Here is a 22883-nt window from a genome sequence, read left to right on the forward strand (position 1 = left end):
ACAAAGAGTTTGCACCATGAATCATATTTTTTTTTGTGGTAAAACTGTGTAGCATTTAGCAGACAATAATATTATGGGAAGCAATTTTCAGTCTAAGAGTGTGGCCTACTATGCGTCTACGCTAGTACTGTCCTATTCAAAAACTTAAAAGCAGAAGTATCTTTTTATGTGAGGAGGATAGAGATAATATGCGAACACCCCCCGTACAAGTTTTTTTTCCCTAATATTATAGAAAAGATTCTACCAAAAAATATTATAGAAAAGACGAGGCATCATTGTCACTTGACATGAAGCTGATGTAAGTCTAAATCGTTCGGATCAATAATAACGGTTGAGTTTCGATTTAGATATTTTAGAAATTTATATAAATTAAAATTTATTAGATCGACTAATTGAACCAATATAGATGAAAATTGAACAATAAAAAAATAGACAAGTTTTGAAAAAACTAATTAAAAAATCAAAACTAAATTGGCCTGAAAACCATTAGCAAAACCATAAGAAATTGTTAGGCTATGTTTGGATGTAGAAAAAACATAACGAGATCAAAAAAATATATGATGATACAACGATTGATTTATGTGCCGTATCTGTTTCTTCAAATTCTTTCTCTTTTTTTTTGAATTTTTTTTTCTTTATTGTTCTTTTCTTGACATCCAAACAAAGCCTTAGGAAAACCAATCGAAAATTGGAACTGAACTGGATCAAAACTGACCAATACTAAATTTCACCTTAACAGTTCGACTTTAATGTGGCTCATCACATGTTAAAACCGATTCAGCCTTGTCGAAACCAAACCGACCGATTGACACATTCGTCTAACAAACTTATTTATGTTACATGGAGAAGTGATGTGGTCATTCCAACCATTGGAAGGGCAGTGTGGTGTATTTCCATATTTGTCCATGGTACTTCAAGTACTTTTGTGCATTCTCTCATACTCTTGTTTTTTCCAACTCGCATAAGTAACCATTTCAATATAAACAGCGATTAAAATTAGGAATTAGGGATCAGGATTTGGATTAGAAATCAGCTTTAAAAACCCTGTTCATCGGCCAATTCCGATTCCAATCAATCTTAAGAACCAGAAGATGGAAGGTAGAGTCTTCTCTCTTAGTTTAATTAAGAGATTGCAGAGGCCAGGCTGTGAAAATCTGAAGATTGAAGTGGACAGATATTATCACTAATTTCTATATTAATTTACTCAACATGACACCCTAATATGTCTTTTCAATAATTGATTACCATTCTTGAACCTCCAATCGGAGTTGGATACAGTTCAGAGAACGAAGGGGGAGAGATGAAAGGAAGTGGAACAAAGGAACAACACCGGCGGCGGCGCAAATTAGGAGAAATATCTTTTGTTTGAAAATGAAAGGCTGCAGTCACACTCCAAGTATTTGGAATTTTCGAAGAATCTTACGGAATGATATGGTTTATCTTTGCTTTACTTCTTGACCAGAGATTGAGAGAAAGGCAGAAACAAAGGATAAGCAAGGAATCAAAGAATATTCAAATCCGAAATCTACTTCGATTCGAGGAAAATTGATGACGAAATTCCCGATTTCTTAAGCTGTCTCACCGTAATTTATTCTCATATTAGGCAAATTAGGATCCACGAAAGCACCAAATAATGGAAGTTAGAACTAAGTAAATGAACTCGAAATTCTAACAGAGAATCGAAGAAGAATAAATGGATAAAAATCAGCAATTCAGCAAAATTTAGAATCTGTCTATCAGAACATCATGAGAAAGCAAAGCTTGAGACTTACGTGTTTCTGTGTTCGCCTCTGCTTAATGCGCAGATTTTCTTTCGATCTGTCTTCTTTTGTTTCTTGTTGAGGAAGAAAAGACTAAAAAGATTAACGTAGAGAGGGAAAGAGATGACAGAAGAAAATTGGAGTTTCAGGAGTGGATTAGGGAACGTTTTTATATCTTTTTGGGGGGCGACAGTGAGGGAATTCAAGAAGGTCTTGGGAATTTGAAGAACTTGGGAATGGCCGGCTGGGCTTGGGCCGTGGGCCCGGGGCTGTAGGAGAGACGGTGGGATTTGTGGGGTAGATGATTGATCTGTCGTTGTGATATGGTGATGTCACAGTTGTGGATTGGGGACAAGAGATGGGTCCCACACTTTGTTGTTTTTTGTTTTTTGTTTTTCCCGTATACAGGCGACGTAGCCTTGCCAGTTGTTCAATGTCGTGCTAAGCTTGCACAGGGATTTAGTTCTCCGTATCGGTTCCTGCATCGGTCGCCATCAATGCTGATATGGATCGGCTATATCGGATTTGATCATACAATTTAGTCTTTTCTATTTCAACACCATTGATACAGTATCAGTTTGATGTTGATATCAATTGTTGCTGTTGGAAAGCTTCTAGATGACGTGTGCAACCTGCACAAGTGGAAAAGACACAGAAGAGACCCGGAGCAAACTCCAAGGGTGATTTTCTGATACCTAAGTCAGTCCGGTGCACATATGAATTGTCAGAAAAGAGGTACGGAGAGAGCAATAGGTCCAAAAGTCCCTTTACCTGGGTCCCCCATTGGGTTATTTATACTCGCAACAATTTCTCCTTTCCACTATTGATCGACTAATTCCAAGACTTTTCCTTATATACGATCATCTTCCTTTAGTTTAGTTGCTACCCTATGGTCGAGTGCTTTGTTTTGCTAGTTACACGCAAGCTCTTTCTTCATTGTTTCTCCTGGTTGCCATCTTTTCTTTTGCGCTTGCTTATGGCAGGCCCTTACTGAGGGGTGGGTTGAAAACATTGGATCGACTGACCCTTTCATCGTCGGTTCATTCACTTGGTTATTGAGGGGGTTGAGGGTTTCATCCTTCCCTGCTGTCGGCACGTGGCAGTCATGGGATGGATCCCTGGCCTCTCCTAGTTTCCGAGGTGTGTCCCTTAGTGGTGAGTGGATTCCACTATGATGCGACAGTTACTTCTATCATTGGCTGGCTATTTTCGAACGTATCATCAATCATGATCAATACCAATATGAATCAGCCAATACAACCAATCTGATAGCAAGAAACCATGAACTTTCCTACTTCAATTATGTGCAAGGCAACCAAGGAGAGGGAAAAAAATTAAAAGCTTGAATGAATCCTTCTCATATGGGTGGTGTTCTTACTTTGAAGTATGGTTTAAAAAATCCGGATATGATCGGTCATATCGAGTGATCTGTATCAGCCAACACCAATCCTTATACTAGGCCGATCCTATATCGATGGAACGGTACAGGCCAAGAATAAAACTGTCAACAAACGCCTAATTTTTGTGGAAAATCAGATATAAAATCATCCGTTACGCCGATTTGTACTGATCCTTATCAACATTGTATCAGTTTTTAGGATGGGCCATTCTCGATTTGATACCATACACTAAATCACGTGCTAAGAGAATATGTTCAATACTCGAATTTGAATATTTTGTGAGAAATGCTTTGGAGAATATACCATTCAACATTGTCTCTCTTTCCAAAGATAGTGGCACTCTGCTTTTCGATCTTGCTCTTTACCGTAGTACCGTGGGTGCCTTTCAATATTTGATTTTAGCACAGCCTGGCATTGTTTTCTCTATTAATCAGGTTTGCCAGTTTATGCACTCCCCTACTGTTGATCACAGGACTGCTATCAAACGCATGGTTCTCTATCTAAAGCACACGCTTACGCTTGGTCTTTATCTTCGCTTTTCATCTGATCTAACCTTGTGTGCTTACACAAATGCGGACTGGGCTGGGTACCCTGATGACCGGCGCTCCACAAGTGGCTATTGCGTCTTCCTAGGGCCAAACCTCATCTCCTGGAGTTCCAAAAAGCAACCTATTGTTGCTCGCTCTAGTACGAAGGCTGAGTCCAAAGGTCTTGCCAATACGATCACAGAATTGATTTTGCTTCATCAATTACTCACTGCACTTGGGCCGTCCAATTGTATCCCTACCATCTATTGTGACAACACTGGTGCAAATTATCTGGCTTCCAATCCTATTTTTCATTCACGTACCAAGCATGTGGCCATCGATTCCACTTTGTCCGTGAATAAGTTGTCACACACCAGTTCAAGATTTAGCATATTCCAACTCGAGATCAACTCGCTGATATTATGACCAAGGGTCTTTCTGGTCCTGCTTTGTCAATCTCTGTGCCAAACTCACTATTTGCAACCGGCCACTAGGGGTGTCAATTCTAGGCCCGGCCCGACAGACCCGATCGAGCCCACCTGGCTTAAGCCCGACCCGGCCCTACCCGATTACTAAACATGTTGGGCTTAAGCCCGACATGTCTAGTAATCGAACGATCCCGATTTGGGGTCCTAGTCCATCGGGCGTCTGACCGAACAGACCGATTCTAGGCCCGACCTAGCCCGACCCTTTAACATTTGTAGGCCATATATATATATATATATATGGTACCTTCCATTCCCTTTGGACACCACATATATTTAGGCAAAAATAAACATTTCTCCTTTGTTTTTTGAAATGTGTCTTGTAACGAAGAGAGAGTAGACATTATCATCTTTAAAAATACTCTTAGAAAACCCACAGGTTTCATAAACCATAGAAAACAAACGTGATTTAGAAGTGGTTTTGGGTGTTGGAAGTGTTGATGGTGATCGGAAGTGGTTTTGGGTTTTGGAAGTGTTGATGGGGAATCGCATCTGCATATGAACTGTTCTTGCTTCAACCCTTCACCATAAAAATAAGATGGTCATTAAGAGGACAAGTTACCGATGTCTAAGACCACCATGTGTACATGTAGTTGTTAGTTGTTACTAGTGATGGAACGATCGCCAAAAGAGTGAGACTGGGTTGTCATTAGACCAAAATGGAGCCGTGTGGATATAGCTATTGAGACACAAAAGGATCGAAATCACAGCTTGGGTGGAGTCACGAATCCTAGATTTGGAACGAAATCCAGCGTCACACTACTCGGAAATGGCTGCACCGTTTAAAGTCTGTTTATATTTAAACAGGGCCATAACCCAGTTTTGCACCAGTTAAGGCCCGATTATATTACCCAATTATAGCCCGAAGTCCAACCTAACCCGACCGAGCCCTACCAGGCCTAGCCCGAATAATTAAATGGTTGGTCACGGTGCAGGCTTTAAGCACCGTGAGGCCCGACCTGTAACTCATTGTAACTCATTGTACTCATTCTATAAATTAACACGTAACACCTCACTCACACAAGGTAGGGGTGTCAATGGGTCGGTTCGGTCCAGTTTCGGTTCAGGTTTTTCGATTTCGGTGTGAGTTTTATAGAAACTGAAATTGAACCATTAAGAAATGTTCGGTTTCGGTGCGATTTCGATTTCGGTGCGGTTTGGTTTCGTGTTGGTTTCGGTTTATGATAACGGGTTGATATCGGTTTGGATTCGGTTCGGTACTAGTTTTATATAACTAATTAACTAGTAAGGTTCGGTTAGTATTATTATATTCCAAATGCAAAAACTAGGTATAGAGATTCCTAATTCATATCTAACTAGTAAATGCATTTAAACACAAGTTCTTACAGGGGTTGGTTCAATATTAAACCATAAACGAATATAGGAAACTAGTGCAATGGATGCTCTATAGTAATTATTACAGAAGCAAGTTTCGTGGCATTAAACCATGATCGCATATAGGATGAGAGAACATCCATAAAATTTATTTGATCTCAACAGGTCTAAATGCTTTTAAAACTGATATAGATAGGTACATAAATCCATAAAATTTATTTGATCTCAGCATTTTATCGAGTTGGGTCGGTTCGGTTTGGGTTCGGGTCACCGGTGCACCGTCAGACTAGCCCGAACTGAGCCAAAACCGACTGCTCTCTGGATCTACAAATCGAATCCGAACCAATAAGAAATCGGTTCAATGTGGTCTGAACCGATTCAGGCCGCTTTTATCGGTTCAGGTTGGGTATTGACACCCCTAACACAAGGTGAGAAGGATCAATTCAAACACTTAGCTTTTGCATATCTAAGGTTATTTTCAACTTTGCAATATATCTCATGTTCTCGTGTGAAATGGCATCTATCACAGTATATGAGAGAGAGAGAGAGAGAGAGAGAGAGAGAGAGAGAGAGAGTGTGTGTGTACAACTTTTTTCCATTATTTTTTAATAAAAAATCATAATTGAAAAATCAGGCTTAGGCTCATCCTTTTCAAAACCTGGTGAGTTTGGTAAGTCAAATCTAATCAAGGCAAGTCATTTTTTTTTATTTTTTTTTAATATTTTCATTGTTCTCAAGTGAGAACAAAAAAATGGACTAATGTTGAATACACTAAACAAAAATTTTAGGGTTTTATTTATTTATAAATCAAACTTATGGTCTATGAATAGTATATGACCCCCCATAGAAAACAAGTAGATTAATTGAATTTCACATGACTTGAGCAAAAGTCAATAAAAATTCGAACTAACTCAAACCTAATTTGGTAATTTCTTAAACCTGAACGAATCTTCATGACTCTTGAGTCTTGACTAGACTCATATAATTGTCATGTATGTAAAGATGACACTTATTGTAATTAAATAGGGTTGTATTTAAAACCCACACGATAGCGATTTGGGCTTTTAATGTTTTGTGCTTTTTTGTTCTTTCACCAGCTCTTGCTTTGCGTTTTGGGCACCTAAAGTCTAAACTCGTATTTTGCTACAAATTAACTTAAAAGTATATCTTAATAAATTTCATAAAGAGTTGTCTTTAAAACCCACAAGATAAGAAATTCCTTCCCGGGCTCACCAAATTGTCATATATGAAGAGATATTTTATAATTCCAACAATTGGATAGACGAATATCTAAGTTTGGATTAGTTATGTTAATTTTTGTTTTTTATTGATAGTCACATATTAAATTCAAAGCTTAATTCATCAAATTACGTGCATTCTTTACATTCAAATACAATGGAGAAGAAATGATCGCCTCACCCCTCATGAAAGATGAAAATTTCACCCCAAGATATCAGCGTACGCTCTCATTGACTGCCATACGCACGTAACCCCTGCGTTCCCCCAAAAAAAGTCAACAAATGATGAGTTATATGATTGAAAATCGACAGACCATAAAATGGATGGCCCAGTGCATACCACAGCATTACCTATTTTTAAATTAACTTTAGAGGATTGGAACTGAGGTCTGAAATTTATGGAAGAATTTATAAAAGATTTGAAAATAGATGGTCGGCTGCAAATGGAACAAACAAACAAGAGGGTGAAAGTACGATTTAATATATAAAATAGACTCAAAACAAATCAGATCACCATAGAATAAGTGGATAGTGCTACTCTGGTCAATCAGTATTCTCAGTCCTTGGCAAGTATGTTAACAACTTTCATGAAGCTTTGTTAAGAATAATCTTATATTGGTTAAGTTTCGACCATTGGGTGTCTTTATTGATAAATCTTGTGAGGACTTTTTCAATTCTATTACAATTGATAGAAATATATACTAAAGAGTACGATCCGGCTCCTCTTCAGGGAGCTCAGCACCCAGGTAGTGCCTAGGAGGGCATCCAAGGGCTGGGCATTGTCGCACACATCCCGGTGTAGGTGTCCGATCAGCCATCGGGATGTGTGCGGCACAACCCAACGGCTGGATGGCCTCCGGGCACTCTCTTGGGTGCCGGGCTCCTGGAGAGAGCTCAATCCTAGGGATGTAAATGGATAATCGAATCCGAATCCGAATTCGCATCCGTATTCGCTAGTAGGGCATCCGTATTTGTTTAGAGATAACCGGAAAATAATCCGAATACTCCGATTAAAATCCGTCCGAAAAAAAACCGAATACTTAATAATAAAAATTAAGTAAATAATGATTTCAAGGGTTTTTGAAGATTAAACAAGTTCTAGAATATGATGAAAAGAGAATCATGTGATCTAAGAGATATGGATTGAGAGTGAATTGTATCCGCCAGGGGAGTGAAGGTCCAAGTTACACAAGGCGAGATGTAAACGGATGGTCGAAAACCAATCCGATCCGCATCCGAATCCGTTTAGAGGTATCCGTATTCACTGGGAATATCCGCTCCGATCACATCCGATCCGTATCCGATCCGAATCCGATCCGTTTACATCCCTACCAATCCTAGAGTGTCAACACGGCAAAGAGATCACCGCCCGATCGATCGTGTATCCTTGCACCAATAGGGGGACTAACAAGAGCACGAACAGGGACATCAACATAGATGGATTTTTTGATTTTACAACGAGCATGATGGTAAATTAGCATGCTTCTATATCTGGGCATAGGAACCACACGATTAGGCAACAATCTTTTCCCCAATCTAATATTACAACTAATATTTATATACCAATTCAATCAGTCAAAAATTTTAAAAGATAGAAATTAATTATCTTTTTTTTTTTTTTAAAGTGGGGGTGGTGGGAGAGGATCCTAGACTAGATGAAGAACAAGAAATCTCGAACTCGAAATCTCCTAGGACTAGACACTTCTGTACTAACCTCAAGCCAGCTGCACTAGCAGTTGTCCTCATTTAATTATCTTATATTGATTTAGCATACAAGTTGGATTTGAAAGACAGCTTTTTTGCTGCTTATGAAGGTGGTAGCTAAGGTGGAGGTGTTATGGTTTTACCTAAATCAATTATTCTCACTAATGTATGTACAAAGCCTATATGAGCATGGCCCAATTTTGCTAGGATGACAACTTTTGCATCCCTACATGTGCTTAAAGTGATAGAGACACTCCCTACTGTCCGGGAGTGCCACACTCCCATGTGTCTATATTTCTTCTCTTCAAAACAAAGGGATAGATGTGTCTTTTCATATGGAGAGTAGAGAGATAGACTCATGGAAGTGCTGGCGTAGGCCACACTCTCGGATAGAGTTCTTTTTCCGTAATTAGAAATAATGATTATTGTACCAGGGTTTAAAAAATCGGAATCGATCGCGATCAATCTTGATTCTTATTGATTCGAATCTAAATCTAAGAAGGATTTTTAGAGTTTGAATCGATTTCGATCGATTACGACTAAATTGAAATCAAAATTGAGGTTGATCCCATTGCCAATTCTGCTTACTAGAACCTTGTCTTGCAACCAATGGTGTCAAAAGGTTAATTTCGGACTTAACTCAGAATGTGCATTTTAGGTTGTGTACTAATACTTTTAGTATAGGCTTAGCGCAGAACTTGGCCAAGAATGCATGTATAGACTAATGTTTTAAATATTTTTTGTTCTCATAATAATTTTAAAAAAATAAAAGAGGTTAATTTAGAAAGATTATTGCTTGCAGATAACTTCCTTTCAAGGAGTAAGGTTGTTTAGATGAACTGGTTGGTGACCCATAGGGGTGTCAATGGGCGGTTTTGGTTCGGGCTTTTTGGTTTCGGTGTGACTTTTATAGAAACCGAAACCAAACCATTAAGAAATGTTCGATTTCGGTGTGGTTTCTGTTTCGGTGAGGTTTGGTTTCGTGTCGGTTTCGATTTATGATAATGGGTTGATATCGATTTGGATTCGGTTTGGTACCGGTTTTATATAACTAGTAAGGTCCGGTTAGTGCTAATTTTTCTTCTCTTTCTCTTTTAAGTACATAAAATATTTCAAATACAATGCATCTTTGTATCCTATGTCCTATGGCCTATGGATACAATTGGTTGAGTAATCACTAACAAAGGATATAAGATAAAGTGAGAAACTATCACAACATATTTAGGGGGCAATGGGACATTAGGCATTTATTGATTTACTTATTTATCGCGTTAGGTCGGTTCGATTTGGGTTCGGGCCTAACGGTTCGGGCTATCGGTGCACCGTCGGGCTAGCCTAAACCAAACCAAATCGTTTGCCTCTCTGGATCCACAAACCGAATCCGAACCATTAAGAGTTCGGTCCGATGTGGTCCGGGCTCGTTCGGGCCGATTTCATCGGTTCGGGTTGGGTATTGACACCCCTAGTGACCCACAAGCACTTTCATAAAATTAAATTTGATTCATGTGATTACGACAATATAGAGTATTAGCTATTAATTTAAAAAATATAGCACTGTCGTTGCTGGGCCATTGGCATATGCTGGATGTGAGAAGAATCCAAAAGCTTAGAGCCAAATATGGTGATGGAGGGTATAGTGGCTGAGCTATTGGCTTGGTTGAAAGAACTTATATTAAAGAGTCTACTTGGATAGTTGGAAAACATAAATGCATATATAGAACAAAACATCCCCATCTTTATTTAAATGCCGCCCTTACCCCACTTGCAGGGGTGGACGGGTGCATCTGTGACCCCGTCCCCCCCACCGCAACCTTTTTTTGTGGGAAGAAAAATACAAAAACAGTTTTACTAAAGATAGCTTAGAAGTATGGAGGATTGTAGGTAAATGGATAAGAAAAAATTTGAATTCGATTCGCGTTCGTATTCATTAGGGGTATCTATTTCCGATCAGATATTTTGATTTGAATTCAGATAATCTGGAACATAATTTATCGAATCCAAATAGATATACAACTAATAATACAAAAATCAAGTGGTTAATGATCTTGAGGGTTCTTGAAGATTTGTCGGATAGTAGAGAATGAGGAATAAAGCTAAGACAATAGAGAGACATCGATTGAGAGCTAATCGTATTTGTTGGGGGAGGAAGGTTTCGGTTACACAAGCCAAAGATGTAAATGCAAGTCGAAATCCATACTCGATTCGCATCCGTATCCATTTAAGGGATATTTAGATCCGATTACATCTGATATGTTTACTTAAGGATGAAAATGGATTGAATTCGGTCGAATAGTGGCATTATCATATTCATATCCGATTATATTCGGACGGATTCTAATAGTTTTCGTATAGTTTTTTTAGAATACGGATTCTCCTAAATGGATATGAACGTTGATCGAATACAAATTTTCGACTATCCGTTGACATCTTTACCGTTTTGTTGATGAGAGTTACGGTTGAGACTTGAGAGTTCAACAACTACCCTTTCTTCCACTCTTCTTAATATTTGATTTTCTTATGTTTTTTACTTCTGATTTTATATAGTATTTATTTTAATAGATATGTAATTCCATATATCACAGTGCATAAAACAATATATATAAACCAATAGAAAATCTAGAAAAAGAACCATATTATCTTAACTTATAAAATTATAAAAAAAAGAAAACAAAATCCAATAAGGTAACTTAATCGGATAGACGGACATAAAGATATATTTCAGACATTTTATTACCGTCAGATTACTAAACGAATCGAATAATAATCAGCCAAATAGGGAGATTATCATATTTATATCCGATTAGTTTTCTGATGGATTCGAATTCTCCTAAATGGATATGAACGCGGATCAAATATGAATTTTCAAATATCCGTCGACATCCTTACGTGTACCACTCTACTTAAAAAGGAGTAGAGAATTAGAAGTACACATTAGTTGAGAGAGTCCATGAAACCTAACTGATCTAAGAACTAACTTTATTTCTTAGAAGAAACTTAACTAGTCTATATGCCAGCCTATGAGAAACATGGGCTTAAAATTGAATTGTATTGGACCAGCTCTTGTGCTCTGACATATTCAAAATTCATGAATGAATTGCTTTAACTCAATGCAGAGTTAGGGTTTGCACAATTAACTAATCCTGCTCGGGACCTTGTGGGCAAGGTTATGGAAAGGGTTTTGGTGGGAGGTGGTTGCAGGTCAAGCAGTATGGACTCTGCTAGGGGCGTATTCAGTGCATGAGACTCCCGTCACTATGGGGTCTGGGGAGTGTCATAATGTACGCAGACTTAACCCTGCTTTCCCGGAGAGTCTGCACCCCACCATAAGATCTTAAATACCCCACCCAGTCCAACTCTAGCCTCTCCAATATGGGCTCAGTAGAGCCCAGGCCCATTTTGTAGGCTGACTGGGTGGCCCAATTCGCGCCTTTTCCAATTTTCAAGTCTATCATTCTGAGTGGATCTTCACGTGTCTTTTGTGCAACTCCAAGTTTCGAAAGCCCATATGGATGAGGCGGCCCAAAAATAGAAGAAACGCTGCAACTGATCTGCACATGCATGTGGCTTCTTCCATTTTCATTTTTGTTTTAATTTTTTAATTGAGAAAGAGAATGTCACCTGGTTGCGCAGCGCATGCCACCCCTGAGCCTAGACACAAGGGTGCACGAATTGACCGCCGCATCCCTAGTCAGTTCCATCTTTTCAGGGGTGCGATGGTCATTATGCACACCCCTGTGTCTAGGCACAGGGGCGACATGCGCTACGCAACTGAGTGGCATTCGTTCTCGGTTTTTTTATTTATTTATTTTTTATTTATTAAGGCTTAATTAATGGAGTTGGGTTTTTGTTGTGCCTGGGAAAGTGCAAATATAGGGTAAAAAATATAGAGTGCCTCATTTGCAAGATAGAGATAAAAGAGACCAGATCTTGTCCTTGTACAAGTACCGTTCAAGGCCCTCCGAGGCCACTCACATGGAATCCACTGTGGAACCCACAGGAGGAGTGAATTCCATGTCAATAGCTCTGGAGGGCATTGGACAGTACTTGTACAAGGACACGATCTGCGTTCAAGATAAAAATACAAGATATTTTCATTCAATGGTCAATTTACACCTTTATAGACAATATGCTCCTTTTATTGCTAACAACAATGAAATAAAGAGTTAGACACCCTCTCTATGGCCAAGTTTTTGCTTGCCATTTTGAAAGAATTTATACAGCCCAACAAGTAATTGTATTTGTGGCTACAATTACATTTTATCATATTTTGGTTGTCTCGTAACTTGGTAAACCCAGTCATCTTTCCATTTAACTCTCAATTTGTTGTGACTTATATGGATCATGGATTTTTAGAATACACTCAAGTTCCATAAGCCAGGGAATTGCAACAGAGCCTGTAGAGAACGAAGAAAAGGATGAACGTGCTTAGAAGTTTGGATAGATTGTCAAAACCTTGTGACACGGCTCTCCCAGGCAACTCAAGTAGGCTGGCCATGAGAGATCTCTTTTCTTTAGTCATGATGCTTCTTCTTTAAGGAATGATGTTGATATTGTTTGTATTAAGAAAAAGGATAAGAATGCTCACTTTTGTACATAGAGTGGCTAATAAAGCAATGTCTAACAAGTAACAACTATAAAGGTACTTATAAAGTAGATGTGGATATAAATTTGTTTGATTAGTATAAAATATTTTTTTTTTGTTTGCCATCAAAAAAGCATGTTAAATAAGGGGAAGATTCAAGTTCACATGTGTTGTTTGGATTGATTAAAAATCTGGAAAGTGGAGGAGCCCTTTCTTCTCTTCTTATGTTAGGAGGATAAGAGACACGAAAGTAAGACATATTTATTAAAAACATAAAATCCAAGGCATGCAACATTTTCTCTGTCCAGGCAAACAAAGCCTTACCCTCTCTAAGGGTAGTGTATGTGGGCTCTCTCCATTAGAGTCCATTCCAACCCCCCTTCTTCGTTTCCTGAAATGAAGCAAGTCAAATAACATAGAAATTTTGTGGACGTCAATTAACTACTTAGGTTTCCTTTGTTTCGGCATAAAATTTTACTTGAAATTTTTTTCTTGGTAAATTTTACTTCATAAATGTAAAATTTTATATGTTGAAAAAATATTTTATAATTTTTTTATTAAAAAAAAAAAACATTAAAACACTTTTCAACATGTAGAATTTTACATGTCAAATTTTTTTAAATGAAAATCTTTCGAATAAGAGAGATTTCATTGTTTGCTTGTGAAAGACATACTTTTTTTTTTTTTTCTTATTAATTAACTTGAAATTGAAATATTTGACTTCATGTTTATGAATTTTAAAAAAATATATATATTACAAATTGATAAAGGTTTCTCCGACTTGCCAATGATTCATCCTTCGTTGTTGATTGTTTAAAATTGAAATATTTGACTCATTTTTAATAAAATAAGAAAAATCTTTTGTTGGACATTGGTTTCTTCCACTTGTTGAGGGTCAATTTTTCATTTCCCTTTGAGAGTATTTTATGTACAGAAAACTTCATTTTCATGGATTGACTTGTGTTAACTTGCGTTATCTCGAGACAATACAACCTTTTATATTAAATCAAATTAGACATATTTCTCACATTTCTTGTTTGTAGGCATGGAAATTGTTCATAATTGTCATTGCCATTGCTCATCTAACGCAAGACGCATAACATTAACAATAGAACCATAATGAATCAATAATCTCAACAAGGAATGGATTTGGCGATCACCTTATGGGAGCTTGCTTTTTTCTATATCTTATTTTATTTTTTTCTTATGGGGATAGATTATTTTATTTTTATTTTATTTTTTTTTCCTTGTGGGAGCTAGCTTTTTTATTTCTATTTATTTTTTTTTAAATATTAATATTACATATATTTGATAAATGACCCAATTTTCCTTCACCCACAATCAAGGGATTGGTCAAGGGAAAATCCATCGGCCGAGGTCTTCGAATGGTGTTAATCGAGAAGATATCGTGCAACAATGAGGGTACTATCGACCATTTGCCAAAAGCCCTGGATGAAGGAAAACTCGATTCTTGTTTTTAAACCAAATTAATGCAAATAGTCAATGGGTAAATATGTTTTATAATCATTTTTTAAAGTAAGAACAGGGGTAGGTGTTACCAACCACAAATAATGTAGATTGGGTTATGGGGATATTTAGGTCAACGGAGAGGATGATGGATTTGAATTGAGTGTAATTCGAAATATGATAAGTTCAGATTTCCAAAATCTAATATGTTTATCGGAGAATGTTCTTTGTACCGCAGTGCAGCCTGCGCCCAAGCACATTGATAGCCTATGCGAGGGGGAGGGTGGTCATTGTGCCCACCCCCATGTGCCTGGACGCAAGCTGTGCTGCGGCACAGAAAACAACGCCCCTATGTTTATATACTGTTATACACAAAGTCACAGTTAAAATAATTTATATTTTTAATTCTCCATAATTTTTATGAGATTAATAATTTAATCCCATGTGATTTATATTGAGATAGATAAGTAGGTGGTGACATGTGAGGTTAGCAAAACCCCACTAGAAAAGGCTTTTTCTATATAAAATTTGATTCCTTAGGCTTTCGTAACCAAATTGGAGGGTTCGAAAATGAATAGTCTACAGGTCAAAAGAAGCAAACTCATAAGATTCTTCTTGGTGCATGATACACGTTAATTACTTGTCAAACTCCTCATACATTGAAACTTTGAAAGCTATTGTTATTATTTAATTGCATTCACACAATCACAACTTTATCACCTTATTAGCATTTATTAATTTATTTTTTAAGTTTTAAATTGAGGTTTTAGGTTATATGTATCCGTCAAAATACATTTACTTTAACTGGATCACCCCACCCCAGACCGGATCGAGTGAACCGATCAGAATCAATTGAATTGAATCGAATCAAATCGAATCGATTGATTGTTCTCTTTATCAATTTGATATTGATTTTGGTTTTTAGAAAGTTATTATTTGAAAAATAATAGTGAACATTTAGCCATAATCCATTGAAATAGCACAAGTGACAAAGGCATTGAAGGAAGTGAGATGTTGTATTTTCAGGATTGGATTTCATATTCAAATGAAAGACCAAAATTGGTTGGCTCGATCGATAAGACCAATCACAATTGATCGTTTGGATTGAAATCGAAAAATTGATTATTTTTTACATCTTTTACATGCAAAAAGCAACAATGGACCAATAATAAATCAATAAGCAGGGATTTAGGAACCGATATCTGATACGGAATCGATCTTCACCAACAATCATCCGTTACCAATATAGACTGGCTTGTATCAGACGTATTTGCCCTTGGGTTCAATAAAGAATGGTTTTTTTTAGCCATCTTACACCATACCAAACAATCGAAATAAAACTAAAATGATCCTTTGTCACCCCTATTTTTGGCTTCGCTTTCTGTAAATTATTTTTGTTGTAGTAAAATCGGATCGACCGTTTGACCCCACTATTTCTGACTTTGTTTTCGTAAATTGTTTTCGTTTCAGGTTGTGTTTGTTTGGGAGTTCAGACTTTAGACACGGGCCCGACTTTGCTCGTTATTTATACTTTTACGAGCATCCAAATGTAGTCTTACAATCTTTATAAAGATATCTCAGATAGGGTGTGTAAATGAATAGCTAAAATCCGTTTTCGTATCTGTTTAATACTATTCAAATTCGTTCGAAAGCTAAATGAATGCGGATACAAATAGGCTATAGTTATTCGAAAAACTATATTTACATGCAAACGAATAAAATATTCGATCCGTATCCATTTAGCACTATCCAAATCCATCTGATAGCTATTAAATGCGGATACGAATATAACACTATGCAAGCCGAATCTAATCCGTTTACATCCTTAATCTCATAATATATGGGCTGAAAAAAGAGAATCTTGGGGCTTGTTTGCTTTCCAAATGTAAGACCTCTAACGTGTAAGCTAATAAAGGATTCTTATCCTTTCCCTAAAAAGATTTTACTTTTAGTCAAACGTTGGAAATCCAATCCATTAAAAAGCAATGTGGCTTCAAAGAAAATTGGGATACTCTTGTGTCTAGTTATCAATTTCAGTTAGATCCCAATCCAACGGGTCAGAATATTTTAATTATTTTATAAATGGTCAACGATCAATAATTTAGTTTTCTTTTTCCAGCGTAAAACTCTTCTTCTGTTCTGCTACTGGCTCCAGCTATCATATGGGAATTATTTTCATCTTTGGAATCTGGGATTCCTGAAAGTGAAGGACAAAAATATCAATGGGAGAAGGGTAGAGCAAGACTGCTATAAATTTAACGACACGACAACCTCATCTAAACCCAATCCCCAAGTCTTTTGGGATTGTAATACAGAGAGATTCAGAATCCATAGAAACCAAGAATCTCGTATGTTCATCTTTTTCTCTCTTACTTTTTCACAGGATAAGGTTTCACCCACCAATCTATCTTCATCTCATAACTTTAGATGTACAATTATAGCTTTTGATATAATGGGTTTTCGTAGCTCCCTATTCTCGTCTTACATTGTTTTTGCTTTATTTTCACAGAGATTTTCTATTAAGGAAAGCAGATTCCATTTTATCAAATACTCTCTCTTGAAAGCTTTTCTTTTGCAGTATAAGTATAGTAGGTTTCTGATTCAGATTAGTGATGATGTGTAGTTCGTTCCATAATATCAAAGGTTGTATGGGTTCCTTGACTAGAAGTATACAACTCTTAATTTTACGAATTGGGTTCTTTGATCTAGACTATACTTGACAGATAACCTTTCTTCTCTCCATATTCTCCTTTTATATTGTTTTTGCTTTGTATTTTTGTCTTGATATAGGGCTCCTTTTGTTTGTCATGTGTGGAGGGAGAAAAAAGTCCAGGGGGGGGGGGGGAAGAGTTGAGTTTCCTGATAGAGTATTGAGGATTTGGGTTTTGGATAAGCTGTGAGTTTATTTTAATCTGTATTGTTAATTGAAGCAGTTCTCCCCCTTCTTTTAGGATTGGAATTCATGTGGTTGATAGTATGTATGATTTTCTATGTAGAAGTTTGAGTTCCTTATGTTGTTGAATTATTTCTTCTCTTTTTGCTCAAATGTCTGCTAATTTGGTAGTTTCAATAAGGAATTTAGTTATGAATTTTTTTCTGCAAATCTCATTTTATCAAATATTCTCTCCAAAAAATGTTCTTTTGCAGTATAAGTATAGTATTAGTTTCTTTGATCTAGACTGTACTCGACAGAGGATATCTTCACATTTTGATGCAATACATGTGTGGTAGGCCTCTATTTTAGAGGGATGATAGTGTGTAGTTTCTTTGAAGCCTCATCACCATGACAGTAAAGAATTATTCTCGTATACTGTTTACTCTGTTTGTTTTTTTTGGAACTCTGAAGCATGGTCTCATCTCCTTTCTAGAGTTAAGATAGCTGCTTTATAGGAGTTGCCGACAATTTATAGTATTAAGTGGGCTAATTTAGATTTGACCATTGTTTGTAGGAGCTATCAAAGGGGACCAACTATGTCTACACTTGGTGGAAATGATGCTCCAGACAAGCTTAAGGTATATGAGTTTAATTTATGAAGTTTTTAATTTATTGTATGTTCTCTGAAGAAATTTAATACCAATTTGCTATGATTTTCAGGGAAAATATGCTGCAGTGGTACTATGTTGGGTTCTTGGATTTGGGAGCCTTCTCTCATGGAACAGTATGCTAACGATAGGAGATTATTATATGGTGGTGTTTCCGGTACATATTCGTCCCCCTCACTGTAATCTCTTCATAGTATATGCTTTGTGATACGTGCTTTATCCTATGGTGGCCATCTAAACATAAAGAGAATCAATGCACAAAGACCTATTTCTGTTATTTATTATCTGCTACTAAATTGTATTTATGCCCTATTGAACATAAAGACAGATGTCAATGGGTTGTTTTGTGAGTTGATCATTCAGTTAATGCTCTAGTACAAGGAAGGAGGAGAAAATGGTGGTTCATTTAGCTTAATGGACATACTTATTCTAAAATTATGTTGTTGTATGTTTCTTAATTGTTGTGTATCTAACAAACTTTTGGCCTTCTGCTTTCTTTCTATGTGCAGACATACCACCCTTCAAGAGTACTCACACTCGTGTATCAACCTTTTGCATTTGTAACAATTTCAATACTTTCATACCATGAAGCAAAGCTCAATACAAGAAAACGGAACTTATTTGGATATAGCCTTTTCTTCGTTAGTTCTTTTATGGTTCTAGTTGTAAGTACTCCCTTTAATGTTTATTGCATCCCCTGCTATATTGTTGAATTGTAAGAGCTGCTTTTGATAATTCCTACTTGATCATTCTTACACTTTTTCCTTTTTCCAGGCCCTATGGTTCATCCTTTTTTCTGATTTTGTTATAGGTGAATCTGGCTACATCTGGGAAGGGTGGAGTTGGACCTTATGTTGGTATATGTGTAATTAGTGCTTGCTTTGGAGTTGCTGATGCTTTTTGTCAGGGTGGAATGGTTGGAGATCTCTCTTTAATGCCTCCTGAGATGGTCCAAGTAGGTGGCTAGCAGTTTGCATTTTTCGTAATAAGTTTTTTCTTTTAATAGGAATATGTTGAATCATATTGGTAGATTTTCAATCTTCTATTGTTGTGAATCATGCAGTCTTTCTTTGCTGGGCTGGCTGCATCTGGGGCTCTAACCTCTGCTTTGAGGCTAATTACAAAAGCTGCCTTCGCAAATTCTAACGACGGTCTTCGTAAAGGAGCTAGTATGTATCTTACCTCTTATTCTTAGGGATAAAATACTTTGATCAGAATCATAACATATATATCAATGTTATCAAGAATAAATTCAATCTATAGATCACAGACAAGGTAAGAGTAGGCAGTAAATTTCTTTGAACAGAGAAACAAAGAACATTTGTACTAATAATCATTGTTATGGACTTATGGTTATAATTTTGAGTACTACTGACTCAAGAAACAATAGTTTTTAATCTTTTGAATCGGTTTTACTAACATTCCCTTCAGTTTCCTAAACTAAATTAGCATTGATCACTTCCTGTACTTTATTTAGGGTGCAACCTGTACTTGTTTCAGCATACTTTGTTTCTGATATAGTGAAGAAAGAGCTACTATCTAATGATTTTAGTTTTTACATTACTTGGGAGGTGGGGTATGCCACTGCTCTGTTTATTGACAATATTATGTGCCCAAATCAGCGACTTCAACTTGGTTAGCATAATTACTCTTGAAGGAAAACCAAATACTTTTTTCCCTCTTATTGAAAAGACATTGCCTATTATTTTTGTCGAGTCAATATGATGCTTTATAAACTTGTAACACATTTCATCAGTATATGTTGGTCTGTTCAACTGATATTTTCTTAGTGAGACCACTGTTTGGGATTTTCTTATATACCAGTTAAGCTGCGTTGCATCATCTGCCCAGGATTAAGTACCATTGAATAATTTAGAATCCATCAAGACTTTGTTTCATAGCGATGCTTTTATACTAAATCTTCTTCTGGAAGAGTTCATTCAGTGATGAAGCGATATGTCTTTGATCACAGAATGATAAATAGTAAATGATACATATGACTGACAGTGACTCTAGTGATTAAGTTCTCCTAATAAAATAGTCTGGTTTCATTCTTTGTCACATCTGAAGTGAAATCCTTCTCCTTTGTCTGAAATTTATGAAAGATTATTAATGAACGTTTTTACATTACCATTCACTGCAGTTATTTTCTTTGCCGTCACATCATTTGCGGAGCTGCTATGTGTTCTTATTTATGCATTCATCTTTCCCAAACTGTCAATTGTGAAGTATTATCGTGCAAAGGCAGCCTCAGAGGGATCAAAAACTGTTGCAGCTGACCTTGCTGCTGGTGGCATTCAAACAATACCAAGCCAGGTATATCCCCTTCTTCATTTAATGTGTATAGGACATAATAATCTCGCGAGAGTGTCAATCTGCTGATATGATTTTGGAATTCTGACAGGATGAAGAAGATCCAAAACTACTAGATCGTCTGACAAATAAAGAGTTGATTTTTCAGAGCATAGATTATTTAATTGACCTCTTTCTGATATATGTGCTGACATTGTCAATTTTCCCGGGATTCTTATCTGAAGATAGTGGTTCTCATAGCTTGGGTTCATGGTAACTGCTTGATTATTTATTTATTTTTCAGTCTCTTTTTTAAAGCAATCTTCTTATTTCTTATTTTCTCAGTGACAATAACTATAGATATATACATGTTCAACTCCCAAATCCAGCATTGTGAGATTATGGGAGAATGGTTTCATCATCAGAACCATTTTTATTCTCATATTAGAGTATATTTCAGAATAAAGTTTTTCTATCGATTTTAAAAAGGGAGTGTCTGAATGACACCTCTTAGGTGTATTTCAGGGTATATAAGTTTCAAAAATAATTTGAAAATGACATCATTATTTCATTATTAAAAGGTGTCGGTGTAATGGACATTTTTCGAGTATCACATGTGAAATGACACTATTAGCCTCATTGGAAAGAAATTGTGTCATACTAAAACAATTCTTGTCCACTTTGATCCCATGGTATTTTGTGGAGCTTTCAAGTTTCAACCTAGACCTTCTTGATCTTTCCTCTCCTAATGGCAATCAGCTAAAAAGTCAGAAAACCTGATCAGCTAAAAACATCGTTCAGTCTTCAGACTACCAAAACCACTGACCGTTTGGCATTAAGGTTTACTGATACATTGAACTACGCTTCACTCAATGATCGTTTACTGAGTCAAGAAACCAAACAACTTTTGACCATCTGAATCATATTACAGTTGATGAAACTAGATCAGCTTTAGTCCCACTACAATTTTATCTGAAAAAGGTAAAAACATAGGAAACAAAATCTTAACCACTGACCCACAGGTATAAAACAATTTAAACATGCTATATGATAGACCAAAGAGAAACTATTTCTCTTATTATGCATAAGATTTTCTTTATTTTTCCATGCAACTCATTGATTCCTTTTGGCCTTTTTCAGGTATGTAGTTGTTCTGATTGCAATGTATAATGTGTGGGATCTGGTTGGAAGATATGTCCCCCTCATAAAAGGCCTAATGTTGGAGTCACGAAAGGGCTTAATGATTGCGAGTCTTTTTCGTTTCTCATTCATTCCAGCATTCTACTTTACAACCAAATATGCAGGTCAAGGTTGGATGCTCATGTTGACATCCCTTTTGGGATTGTCCAATGGTTACCTCACTGTTTGTGTCATGACTGCAGCACCCAAAGGTTACAAGGTTGGTTACTCTATGTATAACCTTGACAAATTTTATGTTCCAAAACAATCTGTTTATGAAGAAAAGAGAAAAACAAACAAGTTTAAATGATTCTTAACTTGTATAGAAACTTATGGGATTCTGGTTTTGTAGGGACCGGAGCAAAATGCCTTGGGGAATTTGCTTGTATTATTTCTTCTTGGAGGCATATTTGCAGGGGTAACCCTTGATTGGTTGTGGCTCATAGGCAAAAGTTGGTAAGATGATATGAATTTTGAAACCCCAAATTGGAGCAACTTCTCTCAAAGAAGGAAGTTTGTTTGTCCAAAATTAGGAGATTCATCGTTCCATGAAATGAAATCGAAGCTTGTAAGATGTAATTAGCTGCAGCAAATCCTTGACAACATACTTGATGGAAACTGGATGCTCCAGTCATGTTCAGTGTACATGAATAATGTGAAGACAATGGCATTTCCACACCAACAGCTCGGTTTCACTTTCCTTGTTATCATTTTTCTGATGAATGTATTTGAATGCTTCAATTTATCAAAGTAAAGAGCTAGTATTGGAAAGATCAATTGATTTTAGCTACTTCGATTTCCAATTCATCTACACTTCAAAACCACATCAAAATCACCTGTGTCTTAACTATCATGTGATTAGCAGCAGACAGGTCTATCAATTTGCCCATCATTTCGACCCCATGTAAAAGATTTGGAAGGCAGGGAATGACCAGTGGATTCAGTACCTCGGTTGAATATGAACCCATAGTTCCATTGCCATGAGGTAGCTAAGCTATCTACAATGAGCTGATTTCACGAAGTTATGGATCCACACTCACCACAGTAAAGTAATGTGTTATTGGGTGATTAAAACTTAAAACCTTTTCATCATATAGCCTATATCCATGTGAGAGAGATCAGAGACAAGAAGTTTCTAACAAAAGCAAGCCTTATCCAAGCTCCATTAATCTGGTTTCAGCATTGTACTCTTCTGCATTAAAATTTCTCTCCTGCAACTCTGCAAGTATGTGTAGATGTTTGATTCAGGTTAGTTGGATAAAGTCCCTCTATAAAATTGAAAGAAGGGATTGCCATGCCCGAGAGAGAGAGAGAGAGATAGAAGGGAAGGGGGGAATGGTTTCAAATATTATGTTTTTCATTTCCAACTTG

The 22883-nt window shown here is 36.7% G+C and overlaps 1 protein-coding gene across 1 annotated transcript; it reads left to right on the forward strand.

The window, feature by feature from the left end:
• The first annotated feature begins 17781 nt into the window (after nt 1-17781).
• LOC122640049 (equilibrative nucleotide transporter 3-like) lies at nt 17782-22194 on the forward strand. Its single transcript, XM_043833155.1, has 9 exons — nt 17782-18011; nt 18094-18198; nt 18551-18706; nt 18853-18996; nt 19105-19210; nt 20185-20357; nt 20446-20606; nt 21474-21732; nt 21865-22194. The coding sequence occupies exons 1-9, from the start codon at nt 17970-17972 to the stop codon at nt 21970-21972; spliced, it is 1254 nt and encodes a 417-aa protein (XP_043689090.1). The 5' UTR covers nt 17782-17969; the 3' UTR covers nt 21973-22194.
• Nucleotides 22195-22883: the final 689 nt, after the last annotated feature.

The sequence above is a fragment of the Telopea speciosissima genome, chromosome 9 (genome assembly GCF_018873765.1).
Source record: "Telopea speciosissima isolate NSW1024214 ecotype Mountain lineage chromosome 9, Tspe_v1, whole genome shotgun sequence".
In the NCBI taxonomy this organism is placed as follows: Eukaryota; Viridiplantae; Streptophyta; class Magnoliopsida; order Proteales; family Proteaceae; genus Telopea; species Telopea speciosissima.